We start from the raw sequence: 19854 nt of genomic DNA on the forward strand, positions 1-19854 counted from the left end.
AGGATGGCCTTCAGGGGTAACCAGCTGGATAGCCCTAGCCCTGGTGTAGAGCATCGAATTGAGAGACCCTTCTTCCATCTGAAATCAAGGAGTTAGAAAGTAGGGTGTGTCTCTCGACCCTCTAGCCCCCATTCTCTCCCCTTTGGTGGCAGGCTGGTTATATAACACGTCGGCCATCAAGGGTACCAATGCAGACTCCGAGAATCTTGTCCTATGTTCTGAGGACCACGGCACTATCTTGGGGATAAAGATAAAAGAAGATGAGTAGCAGGGTTTTAATTCTTTACTCCCTTAAAATGTATTCGTGTCAGAGAGTTGACCATTTCTATGAGAGTTTGGGGACAAACTGCTGGATTTGGTACACAGTGAGATTCTTTGTGCCCTCTGAGTGTCCGAGGGCACAGATTACGGAGGCATGATGATGTCTCTGATGCAGGACATGCATATAGGTGGCTGTAATGGTTTGGGCACTTGTCTAGAGTGTTTAGAGACCATGGAACTGGCTGGTGGCAGAGGCTGAGAGCCTGGGTGCAAACCCCTGGCTGAGGACGGGAGCAGGCCCGGAACACTGCTGGCGTCCCGAGGACTGCACTTTCATTTCAGTTCTCAAAGTTCAAAAACTCGACCCATAGCACTCGTCTCTATTATTCTGATTATAAATGTAATACCTAATTTCACTGATTGTAAAACACACCACTGTTTGATGTACTACTAAGGAAGAAAGAACTGCTGTTAATTAACCTGACATAATGCTTGATTACTTATTATACTACTGAAGATTTTCTTTTTTAGAGTTATTTTTATATATCTCAATCACTTTCATAAAATAGAAGGAAAAAGTAAGTGAAAAGTTGGTTGAGATAGTTTGAATTTATATTTAGAGCTTGATTCTTCTGCACATTTTCTCCTGCCTGCTCAGCCATGCCGTTAACCCCCCCACGACAGCAGCACCTCTGCAGGCAAGATCATTGATGCTGCAGTGCGTTTTGAGTTCTTTACTCTTTTCTCTTGGACTCTGTCCCAAGCTGTAGACATCCATTCTGCAAGTTTGATGCCATTTTTTCATAACTTCAAAAGGTGGCTTTGCTGGAAGGCTTTCAGGTAAAATCCAGAGTTCTTATGCTTCCCACAATGGACTTAGGTGGTTTGTTGACTGAAACCTGAACGGGTTCATAACTGTCTAGTTACACCACCAGGTGGAATAACGCAGTCAAGTCAATGGCCGCGCCATTGCAACCACTGCCTGGCTAATAGTGATTTTAATATGCCATCAACTGTTCCGTACATTTGGTTTTGGAAAAGTTAAAGTGAGAATAAATACGAGTCTTTGAATCAATGCCCAAGATAGTATGTGCTCATTGGAGAAAATTGGGAAAACACTGATAGGACAAAAGAAAAAAAATATTATTTTATCTTTTGCTTTATCCTTTTTAATGCCATTAGGTTTTGAAAAAAATCTAATACTTTATTGTAACTATATACCATGATTTGTTTGGGTATATTTTAATTGTTTCCATGTTTTTCTCATTCATTAAAAAATAAGTCTGGAAAATAAGTTTATTTGTACAAATCTCTGCTTATTTCAGTAGACTGTTTCTAGACAAGGGATTAATGGTGAAAGGAAATGAACTTTTCAGGAGCTGTGGAACCTCTTGCCAGTTTGTTTTTCAGGATTGTTTTGGTCGCCACCTGTGTAAGCAGCGTGTGAGCGTGCCTGCTTGCATGACTCTTGCTAGTATTGGGTATTTGTGGATTGTAATCTTCGCCAATTTTATAGGTTAAAACGTGTTTTTAATTCACATTTCTTTGAGATTGATAGACCTCTTATCTTTAAATACTTATATTTTCTTATCATTGATTGTCTTTTTATGTCCTTGTATGTTTATTTCTGTTGGGAATGTATGAGGCTCCTTAGTCTGGTTTTTCCCTTTTTCCAGTGTTGCCCCCAGTGTGTAGTAGCGGGGTTTCCTCATAAAGTCACACCTTGGTGAATTTTTGTGGAAGTTGTGAATAGTGAAACTGCTTGTGTCAGACGGATAGAAGTGTGTCCTGCATTGTTAAAGTTTTGCGTTTGAGCCAAGGGTCGAGGTCTGCTAGTCTGCCTGCTTACATTTAAGACATTTATTTTATAGAGAAAGCAGAATAGGAGCATAGAAGCAACTCAGATGAGTCATCTGGTTTTCCACAGTCCTGGAGCGGGCGCTGCCCCTGTGCACAGCCAGAAAGTCCCGGTGCTTCCTGCTGCCCCGCGGTCCCGAGGGTCGGAGGGTCCTCGGGTCCTGAGAGTTAAGCAGCTCCTTAATTACTGTCTTTTTAAGTGTACAGTTTTTATCTGTGGCTTATAGTCTTCTATTATTATGGGTAGGGATTCTTTCAAACTGAGATAAAGTAATAAAAGGTTTTAGATCTAGAAGGACCTTAGAAATTGAGTTCAGTGTCTTCATTTTTTGAGGAGTATTTGGAAAAGAAGCACTGAGCCACTGCGCAAGGTCCTAGAGCTAAGTAAAGATGAGATCAGAGTGTAGTCTTTGGTTCTAGACGAGTTCAGTGTCTACTATGTCTCTGGCAGGCTTCCTTTTATCTCTAGCAATGAGTAAATATAAAGGGAAACATATCCTTGAAATAGAAGACAGTAGATTTCCTTTATATTCATAATTTTTCCCTCCAGGGATATTTATTTTGGTTTTTTTTCTTTCACTAAAAGTGCTTTCTTTTTCCTTCAGGAGAAGAATTATTTCTGAAATTGTCACAAAGTTTTAATCCAGACTCACTTTGAGTAATATCTCTATTTTTCTGTATCTTAAAGCCCATTTTTGTTTGGTGTCCTTGAGCCTCTTATAAATTGACCCTCCCCCCCTTTTTTTTTTGGTAAAGCCACTCAAACACTGTACGAGTAAAGTTAAATTAAGAAGGGCTGTACAGTGGTATTGAAAGTAAAGACACCATCCCCATTTGTTCTCTGCTTCCCTTTTCACCCCACAAAGACTGATTAATGTTAATATTTTCTTACAGATCTCTCAGGGTGAAACAAAAGTAGGTTTACAGTTGTATCCACTTTTGAATACTATATTTAATAAATAGTAATACAAGAGTAGCTCTGGCTGGTGCTGCTCAGTGGGTTGGGCATTGTCCCCCAAACAGAAAGGTCCCCAGTTTAATTCTTGGTCAGGGCACATGCCTGGATTTTAGGTTTTGTTCCCAGTCAGGGTGGATGCAGAAGGCAGCCAGTCAATGTTTCTCTCTCTCTTTCTCTCTGCTTTCCCATCTCTCTAAAATCAAAAATAAAAATTAGATTAAAAAAAATAAAAGCATAGGAATAAACTGCTTGGTGCACTCAAAACCATAAACCTGCTTATGCAACACAGTGTATTCTTGTGTTATTTATTAATTATTTGAAAGTGGATGCCACTGTGAACCTACTTTTGCTGCACCCTGTATATGTCATACACACACATAGATACATATTTAGATCCTTAACCCACACAGATCTTATAATGTGTTTTAGTTTGTAAATTACTGTGCTGATTGAATGCATTTTTAGACTTTTTTTTAATGCTAGCACATTCTAATACACAGTTTTTTAAAAAGTTGCTCAGTATTATATTGGAAAAATATTTTATAACTTATTATTTCCCTTGATCATTGTGGTTTTTTTGTTGTCATTATAGTCAATACTAAAGTGAGTGTCCTTGTATGTAACTACCTTTGCTTTCATGAGAATAGTTGTAAGAAAAACCGTTGGTTAACACGTTTGCTTATTTACAATTTTCCTAGATTTTATAAAATTGCCTTCCAAAATGGTGGCATTAAATTTATAATTCCTCCTTCTGTATATGAAAATGCTGGTTCACATTTGCCATGGTGGTAAACTCTTTCACCTTTGCCATAGGGAAAAATTGTATCTCATTGTTTTAATTATGTAATTCTTTGGAATGAATTCAAGCACATTTTTATATGTATATTGGTCGTTTGAAACTGTCCTGCCTTGGATTTGTAGCCTGGCCTCACAGTTTTCCAGCCATGTCAGCTCAGGCAAACTACTTAACTTTCTGTGCCTTATGGGCACTTCAAAGGTGCAAATGAGTTAATATTTATCCAAGTGCCTAAAGCCATGCTTGGTAGCTAGTGTGTGATATATAAGTATTTGTCAAAAATAAAGATCTGAATTTCTTTCTCTGCCCTGCCTGTTCATTTAACCTACTTTTCTGTTGAGTTCGTTAGCTGTTTCAATTTTTTTGGTAAGGTTAACTTCCCAGTGATTGTTCGCTAGCTAGAGTTCCAAGCACTTCAAGCATGTCATGTTTAATTTTGAGTTATAAAACCTAAAAAGATTCATCGAAGCCTTACTTCATTTTGATAGGATTAGGTGAAGGATTTTGTTTTAATTCTGTAAGTTCAATGTTGAAAACTGACTGAGAGGTTACAAATCATTATTTCAGGGAGGTCAGCTTTCTGTCCCTGCTTTGTATGAGAGTTTTGATGCTGCTAATCTGATTAAACCTCTTAGAGCTCTAGGATTCTGAAGATTAGAAATTCTGGAGTTTTTCTCCCTCCATCCATGAAATTGTTACCATGGCTTATTGGACTCCCAAATAGTATCTCAAATCCTTCCTGATTTATGGAAGAAGCATCTTAAACATGAATAAGAACACTGCTGATTTGGCTTCAGAAAACTTAGAGTTCCAGTTTGAACATACCTAGTAATTCTTTTTGAACGAGTTGTCCCATTTTTCTGAACCTCACTTTTCTTGCTTATAAAATGAAGGTAATGGTCTCTATCATGTCAATTAGTAACCATATAGGGTCAAATGAAACGAAGTTTTTTTTTTTCTTAAACTTTAGGCATGATAGTGATGATGTAGGGAATTTGTTTTGTTTTGCTTTTACAACGTGGTATCCTTGGTTTTAGGAAATGCCCATTAATCAAGGAAATAAAATATACAAATATTTAAATTTCTAATAGAAATGTGGGATAGTCAAAAACTGGATTCACCAGAAGTGAACTCCCTGGGAGAAAATATGGCAGTACAAGTAGAATTCGTTCTTCGCGTGTTCCTGTGTATCAGAGGTCATGTTAAATACTTATACAGTTAACCCATGTGATCAATAGCTTATTAGTAGAGGTTAAAGAACTGACTGAAGACTATAGTTAGTAAGTGACAGAGCCAGGATTTGAATCCAGTTTGTCTCTCTGTCTCCAAAGCTTATGTGCAGGGCAGGATAACAGCCAGGTTGCTTAGGTTCCATTCCTAGGCCGAGTTGCTTAACCTCACTGTTTCCATTTTTGCATCTGTAAAATGGGGATACTAACAGTGTCTACTTTCTCGGACTTTTGGTCGTCCTGAAGATTCAGTGAGTTGGACGACTACTTAGAACAGGACCTGGATTACAGTACACAATTTATAAATGTTTTCTATTATAATTTATGGTACTTTCTATACTGTTTTGGCTCCGTTGCTTTTCCACCCCTTGACTCTCAGTGGTGGCGTCTTAGATATGTTTGTTTCGGTCATTTCCTTGTTTGTGTGGCAGACATGACGCTGGCCATTCCCCCCAGAACAGATGGAGGAGAGGCTGCAGGGAAAGCCTGGTCCTCGCAGTGCTATGGGACAGTTGCTGCAACAGGCTGGGAGGGCCTGTGTTTACTGGGGAGGGGGCAGGAATGCGAGACCCGACTGCCAGGTCTCACATTCCTGCCCCCTCCCCTCTCCCAGGAAAGAGCTCTGTAGAAAGGTGAGGGTGCACTCAAAGGTGGTGTGCCCACGTGACTTGGTATTCACCTTGCCGTCACAAGAGCTGGCTCTAGTGAAGTGGGTCAAGTGATTCCCAAGCCTGGTGGGTTCACTGGAGCCACTTGTGACTCAGAGTCCCCTCAGGCCTCCTAAATCACTCACCAGCAGTGGGGCCCAAGATTCTGTATTTTTTTAAAAATGGTTTTTGAATGGGTAGCCAGGTTGGGGATCCACTGGCATTCCGTTCGCTCCTGTGTGTATGAAGGGCCAGTTCCAACCAGCCACGGCCGAGGGATGTGTATGTGACTTCAAAAACTTTTAGGAGAAAGAGCTTCCCCCATTTTTTAGTAAACCCTGTTCTTGGCAACTTTGTAAAGATGAATTTGAATATAGATGTACAAGCGGATGAGTGAAAGGATTCCATTACAGAAATAACAAAGGGCAGGATTTGATCAAAGTAGTTTGTCAGTCTATTTTATTTGGTTTTTGTGTTTATGCCGATTCCTCATCAACATTTGCTTATTTTCACACTTTCAGGTTAGAGACACAAAACACTAATAGCTGTTGAATATAATTTTAATGTTTACATGCAACTGTACAGAAAATGTTAGAGGCAATTTTCCCAGAGTGAAACTCAGAGAATGAATGGAGTTTCTGCTTTATTTTTCTGTCTATGTCATGTATTTTGCTTTATATTTGAGAAATCATGATTAGAGTAGAATGTTAATATGGTTAGCTGTGGTGAGACAATATTGACATTGTTGCTAAGCTCTTTTACCAGACATGTCATTGAGGCTGCTGTTTCAAAAACTGAGCAATGATTTTTCTTTCTTTTTTTTTTTTTTGGTGTGATGATGGAGGAAGAACATAGCAAATAAAATGACAGAGGCAGAAAATGTAAAGTCATCTTATTCTCTCCCCACTCCCTGCCTCCACAATACAGGCCTGAAAAGGATCTTGTTAAATAGCCACATGTACGCAGTTGATTTGGTCTGCTTCTTTCTAGAATATGCACTGAATGGGTTGTATTGCATTTTTAATGTGTTTATGGGGATGAAACTTTAAATGCTGCCTAGAAACTTTGAGTCATTTCCCCCCCCCCCCCCCCCAGTGTTTACAGATCCCATTTTCCTTGTAAGGAGTTGAAATAAGATAAGTGGTAGCAGCTCCCTTTTATTCTCTCCTCCTCTTGTAATGAGGTCTGTTGGCAGCCAGCTTTGCTGACAGGCCTGCCAGAGTTTGGAGCTGAGTAGTTAGTGAGGGGGTGGTGTACTGGTTGTGGTATTGTTCTAAAAGCCTTTTCCCTCCACTTATTTTTCCACCCCCAAAATGTCAGCGTGTCCAATATGACAGAATGTTCCTGATGATGATCATTCAGCGGAAATATGACTTGCTAAATTATCTGTGGATGATAATCAGAATTTGTTAAGCACCGAACAGTACTCCATGTTTGGTATGCACCTTGGTTAGGGGATCCATGAGGTACATCCAGTATGGTTTAATGATTAAGATTTCTGGCTGAGGGCTCAGGCGGTATAGGTTCAAATCCGGATTTTTCACTCATAGGCCATGGGAGTCGTACAACTCAGCCTCTCTAAGCCATAGTTTTCCTCATCTGTACCAAGGGGGCAATAACAGCGTTTACTTTCAGTGGAGTGGGGTATATGAATACACTTAACATAAATCAAGTGCTTAGCCAGGTGCGTGGTACACAAAGTAAGGTCTTAATAACTGCTGGCTTAATCATCCTCATTATTAGGGCATATACATTCGATGAGCTTTACATGTATTTGGAACTCCATATAAACCGTATGTGTTACTTGGGTACTCACTTCATGTGAAGTTCAGGGTCCATGTTCTCGGCAGTCATGGCAGGGCTGGGTGTGGGACTGAGACGGACAAAGGGCCTTAGGAGCTGGTTTGGCGGTCGTCCCCAGGGCCACCTCACTGCCCGTTCCGGGGCCGTTCACATAGAGGTGAGATGTGCGGCGTGGCGGCCCCACTCTCGTCATTCCTCGTGCCGCTCCCCTCTCACTCCACCCCCAAGAAAGCTATGTGGAAAAAGTAGAGTTGTCTCTGTTGTTACAAATTAAAAGGGTATACGCAGGTGGTGCTATTGGGGAACGTACAGTCAGGAGAAGGATTCATTGGTTGGAGATTGGAAGTTAAAAGCAGAGAAGTCCGTGTAGACAGAGCCAGGGCAGTGAGGTTCCTTTTATGGATTATTTTGAAGCACACAGAGTAAGGAACTGTGTCTTGGAAGCACGTGGTGGCTGTAGGAGGAAGCCAGTCCAAAACTGTAACAATCAATGAGGAAGACCATCTGACATCAGTAAGACCTGGGAGAGAGATGAGAGATAACTATGGACAGTTTGGGCCAGATGGACAAGGGCAAGTCTGAGCCAGATGGATTGATTAAAACCAATAGTTGTAGTTAGAGGTGCCTGGGTAAGAAAAAGTGAGCCCTCCTTTCTGGGGAAAGGGACTCAGAGCAGGAACTTGATGGGGAAGTGGGGTGGGGGTGGGAGGCGCTGCTTGCTGGGGAACCTCTGGAAGTAAAAGGAGACGGATACAAATTTATGTTTCAAATAAAGTGTCTTATAGAACATTCTCATTAGGAAAATGTCAGAACATAGGCCAACCTTAAAATGGAAAAGAAAGGGAGAAAAACTATTGATACTTCCACCCTCTTAGGATTCACCACCACCTATATATTTCATTGAAATTACTTTTTTGCTTTTTGTGGTGCATATTATTTTCACATTGCCATCACAAGGCATATGCAAAACTGTGTACACTGGCTTAAAGGCTTATTCCACGTGTTTTAAAAAATGTTGACCGTATGGTAAACTCAAATATTTCTTTTTTGTAATTTCAGTTTCTTGGCAATGAGAGTGGTCATTGTGGTGTGTTACTGTGCTTGTTTGGAGGGAAGAGGGGGGTGAAGAGAGAGCTTTCTTTGCTCAGTGTCACAATCAAATAAAAAATGTTAGCCATTGTTAACAAGTTCTGGCACAGGGTGCTATTGTTTTAAGGGGTCACCAGATAGAAAGTAAGAGATTCTTTTTGCACTAGGGGGTGAAGGATGTTGTTCGAAAAACACATTTCCTGCATGAGAAGAGAGTGGAAGCAGAGGGGGAGCAGTGGAGGGAAGCATTTGAAGGCCGGGCTTGGGTTTTAGTTTCTTGCTTTTTTAAAAATCATAATGTTCCCACTGTTGAATAATTAAATTCGATTCTTCAGTGACATTTTTCTCAAGAAGGATTAAATAGGGTGTGTGTTTTCTGAACCGGGGAGTATCTAAGAGTGTTTTTTGGTTGATAAGGCAGTTAATGGGAAACTTGGTTCGATTTTATATGGTTTGATCATGCTGCTTGCTCCCTCAGGTGTATAGATGTTTTTTGTTGGTTTTTTTTGTTTTTGTTTTTGTTTTTTTTACTTCTGGCTTTTGGTGTTGGAGAAGATAAGTGTTGTGGGTGGAAGTGTGTCCTCCAAAAAGATAACTTTGAGGTCCCAACCCTCAGTACCTGTGAAAGCAACGTTATTTGGAAGTAGGGTCTTTGTAGATGTAGATGAGCTCGTACTGAATTAGGAAGGCCCTAACCCATTTTGACTGGTGTCTTTAGAAGAGAAGAGACACACACACAGAATTCCCTGTGATTTTGGAGGCAGAGATAGGAGTGATGTGTCTGAAAGCCAAGAATCACCAGAAACTAAAGCAAAGGCGTGGACCAGATTCTCCCCTACAGCCTGCAGAGAGAGCATGAACTCTGCCCAACAACTTGATTTTGGACTTAACAGCCTTCAGAACTGTGAGGATACATTTCTGTTGTCTCAGTCACCCAGGTTTTGGTGCTTTGCTATAACAGCCCAGGGAGCGGATTCAAGGAGTCTGAGGGCAGTTAGTTGGGTTCTAGGTTCTGGTTCCTGTGGAAGTTTCATGATTTTGTATCCCATTAATTTTTTTTGAAACCTATATATGTAGTTACCTGGATGTTTATGATAATTTTTTTCCTAAACTATCAAAATTTTTTCCAGGATGAGTCCAGGTGTGGGTCTCCCTTTGGGAAACAGCCTAAAAGCATGGAAGGTCCTTTTAAATCTGCAAAAGTCAATTCAAAAAAGATTCTTTTTCTTTTCTTTGAGTTTTCTTCTCAGAAAAACCTTTTGTTTTCCATATTTATAATCTTTTCTCACATCATGAAAATCTTTGACCCTTTCTCTATATCCTGGGTAGACCCCCTCAAGCTTGACTCTCACCGAGTAGACTCCTTAGAGTGTTTAGTCTGCTCTTTATGCCTGAAATGTGGACCATAGTTTAGCTGTTGCCTTTCTTTCCTTCCCTTTCCTCTAATCTCAGTCTAACCTCTAGGTAAAGCAATCAAAAAGGAAACACCACATGAAAAGTATAGAGGCTCTGTTATCCTATATTCTACTGAGGGTGCCAGACAGTTTGCTGAATTTTTTTCTCAATCTTCTTTGAGTTTTCAAGAAGATACTCCCATTTCTTCCACCAATAAGCTAAGTGTTCTCAGTCTTCTTCCATTTATTGTTTTGGGTTTTTCTTGCAGGGGAGGGATGGTTTTTCATCAAAAGAGAAAAGGTCAGGTAAATCACAGTCTCTGTGGACTAGAACTTCATTTCACCCACTTGCCAAGGTAGGCCATAGCAAGTGGCCAATTTAGACTTCATATTTTCACATGTACACATGGCACAAATGCCAGAGAATGTAAATTAAAATATTTAGAGGAGCCCTGGCTGGTGTGGCTCAGTGGATTGAGTGTTAGCCTGTGAAGCAAAGGATTGCTGGTTTGATTCCCAGTCAGGACACATGCCTGGGTTGCAGGCCAGGTCCCCAGCAGGGGATGCACGAGAGGCAACCACACATTGATGTTTCTCTCCCTCTCTTTCTCTCTCCCTTCCTCTCTAAGAATAAATAAATAAAATATTTAGAGGAAATGTGTGCACATAGAAAAGATGTAAACCCTATAAAAACGCATACCTTCATTCATACTCCCAGTTGGTCATTTCCGGTTCCAGAGGCAGCCAATGCTGCTGGTTTCTGTGTGTCCTTCTAGAGACCCTCCATGCATGTGCAAGTGTGAATGTTTGCATATATTTATGTATGAACATGGTGTGTATGTGCACATGCACGTTGCAGATACACAGTTTGAATAATGGAAACTCAAGTGCCTTTCCTTTTCATCACTCCTACCTCTTTGTCTTCTAATAGGAGCACACATCTTTTTGACCCTCTTGACTCTGTAATTGTCAATCCCAGCTGCACCTGAGACTCACCTAATGCGATTTAACGACCAGCGCCTGAGCCCCTTACCCCAGACCCATCAGGACAGCCTTCCTGGGAAGGGCTCAGGCTTCCTTCTGTGTGGGGACTGGGAACTCACCATGCTCAGTAGCAGCAGGCCTGGCGGATCTCAGAATCTGAGTGAGGTATCTGACAGGACCTAGGTATCGAGTACACCTGACAAGGAAATGTAGACAGATGAGTCCCGTGCAGATTTCAGACGAACCCTGCCAGCTTGCTTTTGCCCACAGCTGCCTCACTACCTCCTTCACCCTGGCCAGGCACAGTGGCAGGATCCTTTGTTCTGTGTGTCAGGAATGGCATTTGGTGCCTTCACCCGGGGCAGAGGTGGCAGGCCCCAAGGACTGCAGGAGTTAATGAATTTCCAGTACAGACTGAAATCAGGAGAGACTATTTAGGGTGCTTGGTGACTAAACATCTATCTCGGATCCACTTTGCTTGTATGGTAACAGCATAAGGTGTGATTGAGAGGAAATTAATGATCCTGCGGCCTGGGCTCCTCCCAAATGGAGTGTTCCAGGAGTGCTGTGGAGCTAATTAACCAGCCAGCACGAAAAGCAAAAATAGATGAGAGAACGTGTTTCTTCCTACAGTGGCCCAGAACTGCGTGTAGACCTACATGTGCTATTTTTGGTTTTTCTATTAAATATACAAAATGACGTAATGATGAAGGCCTATGTCAGTAGCCATTTCTTGGGGGAGCCTCATTGAGAGCATGGACTTGGGGCTCAAATACAACTTGGCCATTTGCCAGCTTCCTCCAGCAAGATACTTGATGCTTCCTGTGCCTCAGTTTCCTAACTGAAGGAGGGATGTGAGATTAGTACCCACTTCGGGAGGTGGTTGTGAGGACATGAGATCATAGATATGAAGAGCCTGAAACCTGGTCCCAACATGGTCTACCAAAAAAAAAAAAAAAAACGTTGTTTTGTTTTGTTTTGTTTTTTAATTTTAACGTGTACCCTGTGGGGCTTGGGATTGAGAATTTTTCCCGAGTTCACCTATACTTAAAACTCAGCAACTCTACATGTTGACATGGCTTCAGGGGAGAACTCTGACAATGAGAGAAGAAAAGCCAGTCTGTTTACTCATCATCTGTTTGAGGATAAAGTACATTTGGTCCTTTAACCGTTGAGTATTAAGAATAAACTGTGAAGATAGCACTTATTGATTTCTATTTAGAATCCACTTGGTAGAGTTTTGAAGACAAAAGTCTGAGCATATCCTATTGACCAAGTTTTTCTGTATTCTGGGGGTTCACTGCTTTGTTGCCTGTTAGTGATATTGTTTGAGAATTAGTCACAAATGTGCGAATAATGTTTTGGAAAATTGCTTTCTCGGGTACATTAATCTTTCTTTTTGAAAATGCACATTAACCATCAGTCTGGCTGGATACTTGGGAAGATCCTATAAGATGTAAAATGGTTTAAAGTGCTTTCAGTTTCCGAGAGTGCCTTCTGAAGCCTCCAAAAAATGATATTGGATCTTGTGGGAGGAAATCTTTTCCAATTTTCTAGGTTTCTGTAAATATATATGAGTTATATGGTTATAAAACCTTATGCTGGAAAATATGTTTAAGAAACATTAGTGCACTCCAGGCAGGGACTGCATAAAAGATGCCTAACACATTTAATGCCCTAGTTAAGTGTCTCACCCAAGCCCCATTTTCTGGAACTCGATAAACAGAACATCTTTTCTCTTTCTATTCTGAGCTTTCATTCCCCCCCTCCTCCACCTAGCCACTTCAACGGAACAATAAATGGAAATCTTATTTCCTGCATCTGCAGACCTATTTACCTGAATGTCTGAGCTCACCCTTGCCTTTCTCAGGTCTAGTCTTTCTTGAAATGTGCTTTTACTTTCATCTCCCTGGCTCCATTGCCCTCCTTTAAAAAAAAAAAAAAAAAGCCTTCTCTAATCCTGCACTCTCTGTACTTTAATCTGTGATGCTGGACTTTGCTTGCCATTCTGCATAGCCGCCTTTAAACATGCATTATCTTCCAGACGCATTTTCTTTCATTATGCATTTAAATCCCTTTCCACAGTCTGTAGTAGTGAAAAAAATAATAAAATAAAGAACTATTATCAAAAACCATTTCTGCCTATTTAAAACATCCAATTGGATGACTTTATCCCCTTTGATAATTCCATTATCTTTGCAAACTGTTTTGGATTTATAGTTCTTTTGTGTGTATGTATTTACTCATTTATTACAAACAGGACGAATCTTATGCCCTGTGCCCTTTCTAGTCTTTTATTTTTGGAACTTGGAAAACTGATGATTTTAAAATGAGAAAAGGTGTATATATGTGTGTGTGTGTGTATGTAAATAAATGACAGAGACCATGTATGACCCGTATAGCAAATGTGTATTGACCTCTTACAGATTTAACTCATTTAAAAGCATGTCTGTTTGGGGGACCCCCTTCCTCCCCCACAAAGTAAAGTGCTTAATCATGTAGAATAGTGAGCATGGTAGAGCCTGAGCTGGCCAGCTGGGGAGACTTTGGGGGGAAGTTCTGACCTCTTCATGGTTAACCCCTGTGCTCTAGCTTTCTGTCTTGGAAACAATGTGCTTGGACTAGGTGCTGTCTGAGATTAAAAGCATGTTGGTTGGATGTGAAAGGCTATGGTGTGTAAATGTTCCATGGGAAACACCTGCCAGTGGAACAGAAGGCCTGGTAAGGCATTCGTGGTTGATTTCCCGGCTCCCCTGCCCTGGAGAGGACGCACGGCCCTCCCCGGCCTGGGCCTTTCTGCCGCCGCTGCGGCAGGAGGTGTGCTTCCCATCACTTGACTGAGGTGGGAACAGTACAGATCACAGTTAAGAGAAAAGCATCTATTCAGGGCTCAAAGAAATATGCCAGCCATGCTGGTCGTGGCCGTGAAATGTTTTTAATTCTTCTTAAACCTCTTTCAGCATTTGCTGAGGAATGTTAAATCAGCCAGAGAAGTTCTGGTGTTATGTTGCCCAGACCAATATTGTATAGCTCTGGTGGATGCCCCTGAGAGATTTCGCTTTCTGCCACTGGCGTCGTCTGCATCTTTGTGATGCCTCTTGGACTGACTTTGACCTGAACCGCTTTGCCCTTGTGCAGTTAAAGCACCAGACTCGACAGCTTCTGTCTGTAGCTTCTCAGCCACTGGATCACTCCATGTGCTTTGTGCCACCTGTTCATACATAAAACTTGTCTCCCTTCATAACAAAAGGAAGCTGGAAGTTAGGGATCTTTAAATGTGTTTTCAAAACAAACCCAACACAACATGTTTGGCACTGATGCTGTAGTGCGATGTCAACTTGAAATAGAAACCTTTCCTCCCCAAACCCCATCTCTAAGTCCCCTTTTATTGCCAACCACATAGAATCAAAGTGCCGGAGCGCAGCTGCTCAGAAGGCTGAAGGTCCTTGCGGTTACGGTGAATTTGGAAATTCACCCCCACCAGACTTGCAGTTAACGAAAATATTTGTTTTACTTAATATAAACAAAGTTTATGGACAGATTTTGTAATTAGGCAACTCTAATTCTCTTTTACCCTTGAATCCCCAATTTCTCCACTGTCACATTAGAGAATACTAAATATTTAAGAAAATAAAACCTTTCTTAGTAACAGGCTTTACTCTTTGTTTCTGGTATTTGTCACAGTACATGCATTTCTCCCTAATTTTGTGTCCTTATTCCAAATGAAGGAACTTGAAACCTGGGTTGTCTTTTATTTATTTATTTATTTTTTGGGGTACAGGCCAGAAATACCCACGTGTGAGTAGGAAAGACAGTGCCTTGTCACAGCGCCTGCCCCTGCCTGTCCGGCCGGCTGTCCCACAGCCGCCAGCCACTCATGTTGGTGATTTAGGCAGCATAAGGGCAGCCCCAGGGCAAGGTTGTTCTCTTCAAACCACAGGGAAAACCACTGTCCCCTCTTCAGGGTCCCACCCCACATCCTGTGTGTGTACCCCCTGAGGTTGTGGGCTGAGGCCTTAGTGCTTTCCAACAGCTTGTCTCTCTCCTAGTGTTTCTTGCTAAACATCCAGGAATGTGGTGACCAGGTGCCATTCTTGTAAGCGCAGCACCTGTTTTCCTGAGGCGACACCAGTGTGGTGTAGGGGCTGGTCATGAGAGCCAGGTATTGGCCCAGAGAAAACTACTGTCCCTTCTACTTTCATAAGTCTCCTCGCTGTAGTGGGCATTCGGCCCCAGTGGGAGTAGGCCTTATGGTGCACCCCCAGCTCTGCCGTAAGATCCATTTCATTGCCAGACAGTTGAAGGGGAGGCAGCTGGAAAGATGATGCCCTTCCTCAAGATCTCAGGAGGTGTTTTTTAAAAGGTTTCAGGCTTGACTGTGGTGGCATAGGACTAGCTCCAGGGTCCTGGGAATTGGAGGTAGCGGTATCTCACAGTGCAGGCTCAGGAAGCAGGGTGGAGGGCTGGAGGAGGACCTGGGTGGGGACATTGCTGTTTGCGTGGACTTAGGAGGTGAGGAGCTCCCGTAACTCCTGCCCGCTTCCTTCCGTCAGGGACAGACTAGTATTTGTCTTGGGCATTTGCATGAATGTTCTTGTTTTTTGAAAATTCCTGGTAATTCTTGTTATTTTTTCTTCAAATATCAGTCATTTCGTCATTTAGTGATAAGTCTTCAGTTTCCAAGTTTATTAAAACCCTTTCAAGCATAGCTGGCCCAGGTGAGACAAATTACCTTACTGATGTTGCCAGCTTACCCATTCTGGTACCGTGGCTTTTCTGCTCACAGCTATGGTGATTTTGAGTTGCCGTTGAAAGTCAGGTATCAGCTTGTTTGCCTCTTTTAAATACCACCCCCTCCAGGTCTGGTGGGGTGACTCCCTACTTCACCATCCCTCCAAACACAAAAAACAAGCACAAGGATGCAGTTTGAACTGGATGTTTTGGGTCGTATCCCCTTTGAGCCTTGTGCGCATAGATCTGCTGAAAGTGAATTCCTGCCTGGCTAGACAGCCTTCAGTTCAAATCCAGGCCTTGAGTTTTCAGAGTCTGGAAGGCATGGTAAGGATTGCTTGGTCAGCATCTGTGAGGCTACTTTGCTTGTGGAAAACTGTCTAAAGCTTTCCAGTTCTGTGGTACATTATTTAAAGCTTGAAGATGTTTTTAATTACCAGGATAATGATTTACCTCCTCTGCTTGCACTTCCTTAGTTGCCTCTCAGCAGGGGGCAGGGGAGGAGGTGATGGGTCTGAGGGGAACAATAGGAGGAGGGCCCTGACCTGAGTACTTGAGGATTGAATTGGCTGTATTTTTTTTTTTTTTTTCAGTGAGTCTGGTCCTAGCCTACATATTCCCTTCTATGTATATGCTCTACACTGTAATCACATCCTTTGTATTTTTTCTTTGGATCTGTTTATTCCAGAATGTGTAATTTTGTAATAGTAAGCTTTTTTGTCTTAGGTTCATGTAGGGTCTGAATGCTGAGTTAACCGTGGTTCCAGTCTCATGACGAAGCGTGTGGGCTGGTTGAGTAACAGGATGGTCCACCTTGTGCCATGGGAAGTGTGAAATGCATCAGATGAGAGGAGATGTGTGGGGCTGGGGAGGAGCGTTGAAGTGGGCTAGACCCTCCCTCGGTCATTTTTATTGGAGAGAAGTTGTGGAATGGATCTTGGTGTTTGAATCTGTTCTACTGATAAGGTCAGTAACTCCCTCCTTTAGAAACCAAAGCTGCTTACGAGTCATTCATACTTGATCTTGGTCTAATCTCAGATTAGTGGCTTTCTGGACTCATTGTTATGAATGAAACTAGACCTGGTGGGATGGTGTCAAAAGGGTTTGAGGCAGTTTATTGATGCTTGAATGGGGAAACTTGACTTTTCCTTCACAGGGTCAAAAGTCCTAAGAGTGGTAGAGAAAAGAAATTGTTAAAAAAATTCATCACACAATATGATATATGGGAATTACATTCTAAAAATGTAGTTCTTAGGAATTAAGTTCACTTCTACCTGCAATGGATGGTCTAACCTAAGGTTTGCTTTCTCCACTCCAGGAAGTGACTTTGGTCCAGACGCTTCCCCCGCAGCCCTGCCCCCTGGCCCTGCGGGCGACTTTTCTGTGAGCAGTCTTCCTATAGCAGAGGACACCTACAGAGTGAGCTTGGCCAAAGGCGTCTCCATGTCTTTGCCCTCATCACCTCTGCTGCCTCGACAGTCTCACCCGGTGCAATCGAGATCAAACAAAAAGTCCCCAGGTAAACAGTGCACAAAACAGTACCCACGCCAGTGGTCTTGGTTATATGCGTAGGAATACATGGATTGAAATTAAGCAAAACTAGGGCTTACAAGAAATCTGGGAGCAGGTTTTTCCTTTGTTACAGTAATTTAGAAAGAAATCCTTTTAAAAATTCTGATTTGAATAGATGTATTTCCTGGGTTCAACCTGGATATAAAGTATATTGCTTACTCAGGCTAGACTTTTACAAAGATTCAAGATCTTGTTATCAGTATTAATATTAACCATTGCTTTTGTTATTTTCTTGCCATGAATTAGGAAACACTTTAATCCGAACACATTGTGGTACATTTAAAGGCTTTGGATTTTGGCAAGTGTAATCTGATAACAGTTATTACTACCTAGTGTTATATACTGATGTGTTTTTCTTTATTACATCATCCAGCATTTGCACAGCTATAAAATTTAATTGTGAAAATTCAGACTTCTAAAGTGTCAGGGGAAAGGGACTTACAGATTACTTGTTTAAAATATTTTTCACTTTCTTCATGCTTACCACGTTTTTATACTTAACATTACCTATAAAAACCCAACATTACTTGGCTTGGAGAGGTTATGAATCAGATGTGAGGAAAGCCTTTCCAAAATGCTGATACCTGGAGTCCCAAAAGTTCTTTGATCTTCTTTTAAGTTTGCTGAGTTGTTTGTTTTTACTGAGGGTAGGACAGTTTGGGCCTTATTAATTATATGGTCAGTGCAGATCCTTCTCATTTACATGTAAACATGTTTGGAATTAGTCTAAAATGTGCCCCGGGATGGTAAAATTGGTGTCTGTTTTTCTGGTTTCTTCAATATTTGTATTCCTTATTGTCATATGCATTATTTCCGAACCATTTAGTGGATATTTGCAGTTTGTGGGGAGGTAAAATTAAGAGGGCAACTCTTAAGGCTTTGAATGTTAGAAATGGTGCTTTGAATTGGTGAGTGTCCAAAGTATTTTATTGTTCTAGAACTTTCTTATTTTGGACAACATTGTTTACAGTTCAGTCATTAGCTGGAACTTGGAAACCTTTTTGGTATGAAGCGGTTTCCTGTGCCAAGGAATTTGACCTGTTTATCAGTATTTGGGGAAATTCCTGGAATGTCCATTTTTCCTTCTCTTTGCCCGCCCCGTACTGTTGTATCTCTTGATAGATTTCTTCTCTTCTTTTAAATCATAGTTTCCACGCTGCCTTTCTTGCTGGCTGCACCATTGGAATTACTCCCTTTCTATTAAATTGTGCACAGCATTTTACTTTTTCTTTTATCACCCACATCATTTGTCCTTTTTTCTTGAATTAGGGCATTTGTGTCCTTTCCATGTCTGATGGTTGAGGACAGGCACTGTGTCTTCTCTAAGTGTACCTCATCTATGTAAAATTGGTAGTAGAGAGAATTCTGAACCCATGTGGACTCTTAGAGGACCTCAGTCGAGGATAATGCCAAGGGCAGAGAAATTGTCAGCACAGTTTTCCCTCCGATAGCCTGTCCTGCCGCAGCCGACTTGTGCCTGAGTCTTAGGACAGGCACACACTTGATAGACTAGGGAATACTTCATTTCAGATATAATTGCATTATTAATAAGAAATTCAGTGTTTGTTTTAGTAGGACTTTAATAATCCTTTTTAAAAACTGATTTTAGAGAGAGGAAGGGAGAGAGAAAGAGAAACATTGATTTGTCGTTCCACCTACTTAAGCATTCATTGATTGATTCTTATATGTACCCTGACCAGGGAATGGAGCCTGCAACCTTGGCATATCAGGAAGAGGAAGACGCTCTAACCGACTGAGCTCTACCTGGCCAGGGCCCTGCTGAATGTTTTGAGAGGGCAAATGTATTTGTTTTTTTCAGCTTTATTGAGATACAATTGACACATGTATACATAATTTTATGTATGCATGCATTGAAAAATGATTACAGTAATAAGGTTAGTTAATACATCCATCACCTCACATAGTTACAATTTATATGTTTGTTTACTTAGTGGCATTTTAGTGGGACGTTAGGTAGCACTGAGTGGCATGAGAAGCCTGGGAGGTGTGGCTGTCCAGGAGGGCCTCAGAGGCCGCAGGGAGGCACACCTGCAGGGAAGTCCCTGACAAGGCCTTGTTCCGGTGGCCTGGCCAAATTACACATCTTTGGTTTTGAGAATATGTGCTAGGGTTTGTATTTCTTGTAGGAAGAAAATTCACTTTTGCTAAATTCCTTTCAAGTCCTTATGAATAGAAGGAAGTAGTTCTGCAGCATTCAACCTTTTAATGGGTTGAAGAAAACATTCTCCATATTAGATGCTTTTGACCCAAATGGTAATTAAATACACTAAGCAGGTTCTTCTCTAAAGGAGCAGTGCTTGTGTCGTGCCCAAATTTGTGCAGCAAATTAGTGTCTCATGGTGGCACTTTGGCTTTATTGTCTTCATAATTTTACAGTTAAGGGCAGAGAAGCTTGCTCGAAAATGGCAGTGACTCAGAATACATCAGACAAACGAACGATATTATCCCCACAGAGTCTAACACACACAGATTTCTGTTTAAGCCACATTGTTGGAAAACTATCCAGAGCCCT

At 41.5% G+C, this 19854-nt stretch overlaps 1 protein-coding gene across 1 annotated transcript in view; it reads left to right on the plus strand.

Annotated features, from left to right (window-relative positions):
* The window catches only part of TANC1 (tetratricopeptide repeat, ankyrin repeat and coiled-coil containing 1), a 215809-nt gene that overhangs the window by 80678 nt on the left and 115277 nt on the right, over positions 1–19854 (plus strand). The window contains exon 3 of the mRNA XM_054562425.1: positions 17068–17268. Coding sequence (XP_054418400.1) covers positions 17068–17268 — 201 coding nt within the window. The remainder of the gene's footprint in view (positions 1–17067; positions 17269–19854) is intronic.

This window comes from Pteronotus mesoamericanus, unplaced genomic scaffold (genome assembly GCF_021234165.1).
Source record: "Pteronotus mesoamericanus isolate MK-2021 breed Mesoamerican mustached bat unplaced genomic scaffold, CSHL_Meso_final scaffold_651, whole genome shotgun sequence".
Taxonomy (NCBI): domain Eukaryota; kingdom Metazoa; phylum Chordata; class Mammalia; order Chiroptera; family Mormoopidae; genus Pteronotus; species Pteronotus mesoamericanus.